The sequence below is a fragment of the Lottia gigantea genome (assembly GCF_000327385.1).
Source record: "Lottia gigantea unplaced genomic scaffold LOTGIsca_100, whole genome shotgun sequence".
NCBI lineage: Eukaryota > Metazoa > Mollusca > Gastropoda > Lottiidae > Lottia > Lottia gigantea.
In genome coordinates this window covers 382,557-393,511 of record NW_008706748.1, presented here as the reverse complement: position 1 = coordinate 393,511, position 10,955 = coordinate 382,557, and the positions used below count along the sequence as shown (strand labels likewise).

Here is a 10,955-nt window from a genome sequence, read left to right as displayed (position 1 = left end):
GAGGTTCACCTTTGACCTCAAAATTAAAATTAAAGGTAAAATGATTTGATTGGATAATGATTCAAAGATTCAACCAATCATTGGATTCCTAACTTTATGAACCAAAGTTATCACGTGACGTTCAAAATGGCGATGCTTGCAGAGCCACGACGTAAACAAAAATATTCAATAAATCCTCGTGGAACTCACTGGAGCAATGGTTTGTAAAGTTTTAAATGTCAGAAGTCTTTATAAGATGTTCTGCGTCATTATGATATTATATTTGATTATGGGAAATTCGCTGATTTTATGTAATTCTCAATTGAAGCTAGAACACGTGGTGTTTTTTATGTTTACATTTCCATCAAAGACTCAGACCACATCGGTTTATCTTTAGCTTTAACTTAAGCTCTTAATCGGTTGATTGATTTAACACCTTAATCAGATTAGATGATAGGATTAAGAAATCAAATGTTTATTCAGGCTGATTAAACAAAGGTGTCAGGCCAAATGGTCACAGATAATTTTTATTTTTTTCACATTTATGAACACTAACTTTACTTACTTGACTAACAGGCATTTTATAAAAAAAATTTGTTTAGGCTTAGGGTCAACTGAAATGCTTTAGAACTGAATTGTTTTTAAAATATTGTCAATTCAATTTAATATGTTGCGGTTGCCAAATAACATGGAAGCATAGAATATATTACATTTCTATGATGGAAGAAAATTGAAAATGGCACAGGATAAAAATGACTGGATTTAAAAAAATAGTACCTGATGCGACTTTATAGCCTAACTGATTTGATCAACTTCTTGCCATTTTATCAAAGAGCTAGTATTCAGGTTTATCAGTTCAGCATCCCTTTTAGAGTCCACATTGTTTAATTTGTTTCATGATGTTTTTTCTAATAGCACCCATAGACTTCACAACTTATTTGGGCAACCTCTTGTAAAAAAGAAGAGTAAGCTTATCTGATCTGTTTATATTTCAGATGACAGTAAATTTGGTCAGAAACTTATGGAGAAGTATGGGTGGAGTAAAGGTAAAGGTCTGGGGGCTAATGAAGATGGCCGAGTTGAAAATGTTGGAATTAAAATGAAATCTGATAACAAAGGTATTTTTTTATATGATCATTTTTAGTAAATGCTCTAACAGATATGGGGCACCATTTTCAGCTGGGAGGGAGCAGTTACTCAGATGAGTTCGCTAAAGGTCCAGGTTTCAAACCATGCATAGATCAGTGATGCAGGTAAGAAGGGCTGACATGGGAAAAGCGTCTTGTCATTCAGATGGGACATTAAACCAATTCCCCATGTTCCACAGACTGTGCACATTACAGATCTCTCGACAGTTGGGAATCGAAAAAGGGCAGAAAAATTTCTCTCATTGCACACTGCATTTCCTTTATTCGTTAGCCAATTAGCTGCAGAAAAGTACTACGTTTACGATTTTCAGAGGTCAATCATAGCTTAGACCTTAGTCTCAGCTTACCTTCAACAATTTTAGCCTTCTTACATACATTACTGGTATCCTGAAGAAATGTATTCAAAGTTGAAATCAACCCCTGAAAATAGTGAACCTTGGCCTTAAATCTAATCTTTACTTGAATGGCATGGTCCCTTTGACATCACCTGATTTGTACAACGCCATTTTTCTGCTTTTATTATAGGAGTTGGCTGTAGCAAGAAGTTTGCTGATAAATGGATTGAACATCAGGATGATTTTAACGATCTCTTACAATCCCTGAATCAGGATCAGAATAATTCAGATGATGGCCAGGATCAGAAAGTCGTCAGTTTGGAGAAAAAATCAGAAACGTCACGAAAACGTGTCCAGTAAGTAAATCTGGTTCTTTGATTGAATAGAGGCTCATGATTTTGACACATGTTTTCTGTATTCGATCGTCATCAGGATAGCTGCGGATAGTTGTGGAGGTTAACGTTCAAAATAGGACTAAATGTTAGCTAATTGATTAAAGCTCATCTCATTCTGCCAGCATGTGTTTCGGATATTCAATCCTCATCAGGACAAGTAGTTTTGAAAATGGAGATTAACTTATAAAAGAGTTCGTGTAAGCTGGAGCATATATTGCTGGTATGTAAGCTTTATGACCAGGCCACTTATTATAGAAAACAATTACTGATTTTCTATTAAGCAAAGTTTTTATCAAGCAAATCTTAGTGGACAGAATGAAGATTTTTAAAATGTATTTTTAGCTATATGAAGTTTACCAAAGGAAAAGATTTATCCTCAAGATCCAAACAAGATTTAGAATGTATATTTGGAACCAAAAAACACAAGAAAAAGACGAAAGTTGAGGAGGAAATTGTAAGTAGAATTATTTCCCCTGAAAAATCTAAAATTTAAGTTTTGAGATTAAGGCCCTAGCTGTAAGAGGCATTCTTTATTGTTATCTTTCAATTCTTTCATTCGATCAAGTGAGAAAATGCTGGTCAAATCAGTGAACTCAGAATTTGTTTTCTATTTCAATGGTACAGTTTATCAACAAAATGTATCATGTATGATTTGATGAGAATTTTGAATTTGAATTTTGAAATTTTGGTCTGCAAATCATATATTTAAAAGAAAAAAATTTATATATTTAGATGAAAATATGTTGGATGATTTCTCTGTTTTTAGGTGGAGGAGGAAGTAGTTGAAGAGGTCAAGGTCACTACAAACGAAATTCAGGACACAGATCATGGCGTAAAAACTTTTACAAACACTTGTAGCATTCAGGAGTACTTCGCTCTTAAAATGAAACAACGTAAAGAAGCTATGATGAGCACAAGTGACAATAACAACCAATCATCTTCCTACAATGGTTTTGGTGCTGAACAGTCAGACAGTAGTAACCAATCAGATCCGTCCAATGATGTTGATAAAAGTTTGAATCTCGCAGAGTCTAAAAAGCGGAAAAGAGTCAGTTTTAACTTGAATTATGATTTATTTGAGTTTGACAAAGATAGTGACGATATTTCTGAAAATGTTGGTGAAAATGGCGTTGATGGAAACAGTCCAAAAAAATCTAAAAAGAAGAAAAAATTAGAATTAGAACTCGAAGATGAACAAAGTGATGGGGATGAAAATGTAGAAGAAAATTTTGTGAAAATTAGAAAAAAGAAAAAGAAGAGTAAAGTAACCGACATTGAAGAAAGTGAAGAAACTACAGAAATTCTCCAAATTCTCAAAAAGCAGAAAAAATCCAAGAAGTCAAAGCAAGATGAATCTGAGACCGAAATTGTTGAAACTCCAAAACGAAAGAAGAGCAAAAACAATATGGAGGAAGTGATACACCCTTTTCAAAATGGATCATCCAAGAAAAAGAAAACTCCCAAATTCCCAGAATATCACAATGTATGTTTGTCTGATGACAATATTGACAATGTTGGAAAGAAAACTAAAGACAAGAAATCGAAAATTTGCAATTTGATCGATGAAAGTCACAATGAATCTGATGAAAATTTGGAAGAATCCACCCCAAAAAAGAAAAAGAAAGCTAAAATATCTAAAAACGAAAAGAAAACCAGAAAATTGTCTGAGAGTTTTGTAGACGATTCTATTTTGGATTCAGAAACTGAAACTGTCAAAGAAAAAACAAAGAAGAAGAAAAAGAGGAGTAAGGTTGAGGAATCCATTTTGGATGATGACGATGCGATTTTGGCTGATATTTCAATGGAAAAGAAGTCAAAGAAGAAACAGAAAAGATCCAAGTCTGTTGATGATAGTACAAGTGATCTTGAAATGGAAAATTCTGACGAAAATACGCCTACCTCTAAAAAACTTAAAAAGTCAAAGAAAACAAAAATTGTTGATATTGAAAATGAAATGGAGGATACAAGTATTAATGCTTCTCCCCCGAAGAAGAAGAAATCTAAGAAAGTAAAAGACACGAATAATGAAATTGCTGAGATGCCTGTCGCAAACAGCCACAGTGACATTTCTGACACTCAAAATCCTCAACGACAAGTTGTAAGAACTGAATTTCATGCTATTGACAGAACTAACAGTAAAAAAGGATATTCACTCAGTGGTCCAGAGGTTGAAAGCGTGTGTAAGAATTTTAAAGGATCTAATTTTCATCAAATTGTTGGTTATTTGAATTCTGGTTTGGTGGCTACAGATCATTATAGTTGATAGTTGTTATGGTTTAGGTTATTACAAACATTTTGTTGACTTTTGAATAAAACTGAGGTTTTAGTTACACTGTTTTGTTTTATCCCTTGGCCCGTTTTTAGCCCGTTAGCCTGAAAATGTTAATTAGTCCAATTGATATTGTATGCTACTTGATAAATACATGTAAGATTTCTTTTCTTCAGGAGCCACGAGTGCCCTGGCAAAGACTCTCCAATATTTTTCTTTGGGTTTCCATTGTTAAAGACGTGGATGAAGGATTGATGTTGAAAAAGCATCAAAGGCGGAATCTGTAACTCTTTGCTTTATAGACTATGCTCACAGCTATGCGGATTTCCTTACTGGTGTTTATTACCAGAAATGTAGGATGTAAAACTCCATTCATTTTATTTCTGGAGGTGCAAAGAACTACACTAGGGACTCTTGTGTTTGATACACTAAGGGCTCTTGTGTTTGATACACTATGGGTTCTTGTGTTTTATACACTAAGGGCTCTTGTGTTTTATACACTATGGGTTCTTGTGTTTGATACACTAAGGGCTCTTGTGTTTTATACACTAAGGGCTCTTGTTTTTTATACACTAAGGGCTCTTGTGTTTGATACACTATAGGTTCTTGTGTTTGATACACTAAGGGCTCTTGTGTTTGATACACTATGGGTTCTTGTGTTTGAAACACTAAGGGCTCTTGTGTTTTATACACTAAGGGCTCTTGTTTTTTATACACTAAGGGCTCTTGTGTTTGATACACTATAGGTTCTTGTGTTTGATACACTAAGGGCTCTTGTGTTTTATACACTAAGGGCTCTTGTGTTTTATACACTAAGGGCTCTTGTGTTTTATACACTAAGGGCTCTTGTGTTTTATACACTAAGGGCTCTTGTGTTTTATACACTAAGGGCTCTTGTGTTTTATACACTAAGGGGTTATGACAATGATTATAAAGAAAGCTTTTGTGTTTTATAATTTATTATATTCTAGTGTCTAAAACTCTGTGTATCTAATCTACATAACATTAACAATATCTATACAATATTTCTCTATCTTATACACCAATTACTTATATCTTCACCTACATATATATAGTTTCTATTGTTTCATCTCACATAGCTAATAATCCATTCTGAGGCAGTATCATCTAGTCGTAGTCATCTTCACAATGTCAAATGCGTAGTTTCGTATGTTCTTGACTAAATAGATATATATATATAGACACAGCCTTATGGAACAACAATCACTGGTTTAAGTTTTGTGCAACGTTTCGACTTGTTTCGTACTCACAATTGCTAAATGCCATTCAAAGACTTAATATAGATATACTGATATATAACCTTGATACTGTAAAATAAATACATTCTGTTGATTTACTAACAAAACGTCATGGAATGTTACAAAAGGTGATAACAACTTTTCAGGTTTAATTATTATATATGTATATATACGAGATCTTCATGCATAAGATTTCTATTAACCCTAATTATGATCCAAGCAAAATTTCCCTCATGGCACATTGCATGACTGAATTCATTAGCAAAATTGGGAGCAGCAGAATATGTAAAACTATGATTCATTTCGATGCTATCTAACTTTGAGTATACATATTTATACATACAATTATTATTATGCATGATCTTTACCAACCTCTTAAAGCTTAATTTTATACAACAGCAATCTAGCTACCTACATATGTAACCTGGCACATCGTATCAGGTATTAAGTTGCACTGCCCAGTAATAAGCTGACAGTGAAGTATTTAAGGGGACTCAAATCTGGATATCAAATTGACTATATCTTCTGAACGGAGAAAGCTATTGAGATGGAATTGGTATCAAAATGTAGCTGATGATGCCAGGAATCCAAATATAATAATAGCTCTACATACACCAAATACTACTTAATACCTGGTTTGATGTGCGGGTCACATATTGAGCAAAGAAATGTGTACAGTCTCAGGTGATAATTCAAAATATAAACAAGAGAACATTATTTCAGGTAGAATAAATACCAATGAAACTTAATAAGTCAGACTAATATGGAATTTATTTCTGGCTCGACCAAAATCAAAAATAAAATATAATTCTTACTTTTCAATTACTAAGTATTGTACATTAAACACCTTATAGGTCTGACTTGTATTATATCAAATATTCTACCTCCGCACAAAATTGATTTCATTCAGCAATTCTCGGCAGAGCCCTAGCATAACTTTCATTGAGGCCGTTTGCTGACAATAATATTTTGAATCATCGAAGGATGTGCACATTTCTTTGTCCTACTATATCTATTATTTTCCCTTCAACGATATGCTATTATAGAATGATATAATAATAAAATAAATACAACTAGAATTATCTACAATAATCTAGCTATCTATCATTGCATGGAGATAGTAAATTATGTTCTATTGTTTGAGAAATTGGGATAGTTGTTACTTTAATTTCTAAATTCCCAACTTCTTATAATTATGATCAACTTCTCGATAGGTTAATGGTTGAGTGACATTCAATAACTTCACAAATTTCCAGAGCTAGGGCAGTCAGAACCTGTGAGACTCATACAGCTTCTTGCACCACACCATTCTAATTTCCCCTCTTAAGACTATGGTGTCAATTTTTCATTAAATGCTATAGATTCTGATTTATCAACCAATCAACTGCTTTACAAGTCACAAAATAACATCAATTGCATCATAAATACCATGTTTCAGGCTTTAAAAGATTAAGAATTGAGTATATATGATACTGTATCACTCAGTGTTCACAGGGTAAATAAATAAATACATCTAAATTATATACAATATTAACTAAATCTAGAAACCTATCATAACATTGGGATAAAGAATTTCCAAATATGTTTAAATTGGGATGCTTGGAGGTTCTTTTTGTAGGCCTATCATTTTCAGTTTGCGTTCAAGAAGTCTATTTCCATTAAAATTTTTCAAATACATTATATATATCTAAATTAAATACTATACTAGACATCTATCATGGCATAATAAATAGTTTTAATTGTGGATCATTGTAACAAATAGTTCAGTAATATTGAAAAATTGTAAAACAAGAAATTTTTACACTGTCATTAGTTCCTAAACACTACAATATTCAAATTTTGGGAAAACTATGATATTGGTAAAAACTGCTAACATGTATTGGTGTGTATAATGTACAGTTTTTTACCTTAAAATATATCAATAAGGTACCACGCCCTTTTACAATTTACCATATCATAAGTCTTTACTTTGTGACCTTGGCCAGTGCTTATGTAAGAACATTCTAAAACAATGGACAGAATTATTTACAAAACACAAAATAACACACTTAAAATGAAAGCCCATACAAATGATAATAAGGTAAAGCATTATCAAAACAGAAAAAACAACATAAATACATAGAGTTATAATACTTTAGAATTGTGCTGTAGTTAAAATCTTCTTAATCTAAAAATATTAAAACAGAACCTGAAACATGTTGTTACTAAGAGTTTCACACTATGCGATCTTCATACAACTGACCTATTTTCAGCCTATGTCCCTACTGAATCTATCTATATTAAATAGTGTTGAAGATGTTTTGTTTCATTTATTTTCTGTGAGCTACTTCAGTAATTTTAATTACAATAGATATTTTTCAAATCAATGAAGTTTTTAAACCTATTCAACCCAAATTTAAAGTGGGCTTATATCAAATTCTAAGATTATTAAACTGATATTACAGAATCCCTCAATATTGGTATTCTTGCTGTATGGATCATTTGATTGGTTCAATGAGTGAATACACCTTCTTCAAAATTTAAGCTACGCAGGCTAACTCAGGGCAAATAAAATATCTAAAGCTGTAATTCAATCGAATTGGAATATACTATATTATCTATGAATACAGTTGCAGCTTCGAGATCAGAAGCTTGTAGTCCTAATCAACCAGCCTCTGAACTACCAGAATCATGTAAATAATGTCTGCCATTCACTACCATGATATGTTGCAAAGCGTAAGCAGAACTTTAAAGATAGGCTGTTTGTGACTCCTGTTTTCTGTATATACAAGCTACCTATAAAATTCAGCAAGGAACAACAAGGAAAGGAAAATATTTGATATTGAGTGTACAATATTATGAATATGATGTTCTAAAATATACTTGAGCTCCATGATTTCACAACAAAATATACCCTGAAGATGTAGAAAACGAGCCTGAAATCTCAAATAGGATTATAGGATTACCTGATAGAAAACACACTCTTACTTAGCACTGATCAGCCACATAGAAGAATCATTGAATCGTGATCATTTCTAAAGCTCCCAATTATTGGGATGATATTGTGATATTTATCCGTCGTGGCTTCAGATATTGTTTCAGTAATAATGGCCCATCATTCCGGTCAATTATGACATTGTGCTAAATTTGAAAAAAATAAAATTGGTCAGCTCTTACCCAGAGATGATGCATTGATGAGGAGTCTCAGTAATTTACTGGTCCACAATAAATTATCTTGGGGGGACAGGGGGTGGGGCTGGTCGACTGGGTAAGGGTGGTGGCCCAGGTTTAGATGCCTGCGGGGCATCCAATGGTGATAAAGATGACCGTGTAGGGACTGGGGGTGGGGCAATGTCAGGAATAGGGGGTGAAGGTTCATGAGTAAATGCTGATGCATCAGTTCTGGGTGGAGGGGGAGGGGGATCTGAGGGGCATGTAGTATTTGGTACTGGGGGTGGGCTGATGTCAGGACACACTGGGGGAGGAGAGAAGGGAGGGGGCTCACTAGATTCAGTGGTAACATCACAAACTAAAGGATTAGAGGAGCTCTCATCACGTTTTGGAACAGGGGGAGGGGGGTTGTCTACTGGCATTGGGGGGATGCTTGTAGGCATAGGGGGAATGGGGCTACTTGAAGGAATCAGGGGTTCTGAATTAGCAGGAATGGCGGGTTGGGCTTTATTCATGAAGTATGAAGGAATGGAACTGGTATCGAAGGGGTCAGGTGACGCAGGGACTGCAGGTAAGGGCTCATCTAATAAATTTTGAGATCCAAATAAATCAGAATTTTGAAAATTAACGGAATTACGTGGCTTTGCTTCAGGGACAAAATCAGAATTTTCGCCCATTTTTGTGAAATCCACAGCGCTGGCAGGTCTGGGTGGTGGTTTAGGAGGACCATTCACTGCTGCTGGCACGTCTGTGATATTTGGTGCATTTTCATTATGTAGTGAGTTCCTTCGTGGAACTGGGCGTGGTCTGGCAATAGGGGTAGGAGAAGCAGCACTAGGGCCAGTACTAGGAACAGGCGTAGGAGCATCAATTGGTGGTGGAATCACACTAGATGCATCTTTCTCTTGTTGGGATTCCGAGACTAAATTCTCCATACTTCGGAATCGTTGTTTCGGAACTGGAGCAGGATCACTTTGATTTTCTGTGCCATTCACGTAAAATTCTGATGTTCGACTTCTAGGTACAGGCTTGGATGTGTTGGGTGCTAGGCCTACAATACAGAAATAAGCAATAATGGAATTTAGGGCAGGCATAGTTCAGTCAGTAGAAGGGACAGGTGTGCCATTTTTCGGGGGTTGATTTGAGTGTTGAATATATGTAAATAGTCTTAAGAAGTACTAGAAATGTACGAAAATCACATAATTCCTTTCAAAATACTTCAAACTAGGAATTTTACTCACTATTTCTATAGATGTCTTTTCTATATATAACAGTGTATCTTATATTGACAAGTCGTCATTTTAACATTCAAACTCAGATAAATCTGGACACACATGGATTTGAAAGCTCGAATTTTGATGATGAGCTGTGAACATTATTACTGATAAGCTCAGCTAAAAAATTCCTGTTTCTGAGACTTAAGAATGATTGGTCAAAAATGGCCCACCTGTCCCTCTAAGTGTCTAAGTCATATTTCCTCGTGATGCAGATAGCTGGTAGAAAGAATCGTTGAGAAATGATGTTCAAACCTGGTAAAATAAGTGCCTGGATAGCAAGAGACTATACCTGGTTGTAATTGCGGAGCAGGGAGAGAACCCCCAGAGCCTGATCCTCCCATTAACTTCTCTATCAACTCTCTGGCCTCCTCCTCACTCGCTGCGTGACCATGATGCGATACATTGGTAGGTAGTCCTATAGTTGAGACCTGAAGAAAATATCACACAAGATCTAATATAATGTTTGTAAGACCTATAAGCAGATATGACGGGTGTGGCACCAGGCAGGGTATACTTACTCTCTTAGACACCTGATACCACTTTTCATCATGATATACTTAATCACTAATAATTGATATACTTCCTCATGTGAAAAGTTCATTAGCTGCTACCAATGTTTCCCTAATATGTTATTTGTGTTTCGAGTTTCATTATTGTACGGATTGTTTGAAATTGGTTTATTTATAGAGATAGGAAGGTTACGTTAAAACACTAAGATATATTGAATGGATATACGATAAAGTTATCTGTATGTGTTTTAAAATGTATTAGTGATAAATTCAGAAGTAGTATATCCATATATCTTAGTGTTTATGCCTGATATTTTCTAATGTACAGGTCGTCTGGGCAAAAACAAAACTAAAATATTGAAATAGTAAATATACCAACCTTGGGATTTTTCTTGTTTTTGGGGGGAGGTCTCAATGGCTGTCGTATTTTAGGGGGACCAGCTGTTGGTCTGTTAGGTAAACCTGTAAATTAAAAGATATGAAAAGTTATCAATTCTTTTTGTCATTTTTTGTCTAAAGTGTTACAGTTCCATTTCACCATATTTGGATTCCTTAGTCTCAGAAACAGGAAATATTCAGCTATGGTAATCAGTGTTTATTGTTGATTGAAATTTGAGTCTTCTTAGCTATGTGT

At 34.6% G+C, this 10,955-nt stretch overlaps 2 protein-coding genes across 2 annotated transcripts; one reads left to right on the top strand and one right to left on the bottom strand.

The window, feature by feature from the left end:
• Positions 1-132: 132 nt before the first annotated feature.
• Positions 133-2,275, top strand: LOTGIDRAFT_68637 (hypothetical protein; the record flags this gene model as incomplete). The annotated part of the gene is made up of 4 exons (XM_009046345.1): positions 133-199; positions 975-1,097; positions 1,653-1,818; positions 2,200-2,275. Coding segments are annotated over 4 exons (432 nt in total), but the record flags the coding sequence as incomplete, so codon positions are not given.
• A 2,250-nt stretch (positions 2,276-4,525) lies between these two features.
• Positions 4,526-5,041, bottom strand: LOTGIDRAFT_135781 (hypothetical protein; the record flags this gene model as incomplete). Its single annotated transcript, XM_009046344.1, has 1 exon — positions 4,526-5,041. A coding segment is annotated over one exon (516 nt), but the record flags the coding sequence as incomplete, so codon positions are not given.
• Positions 5,042-10,955: the final 5,914 nt, after the last annotated feature.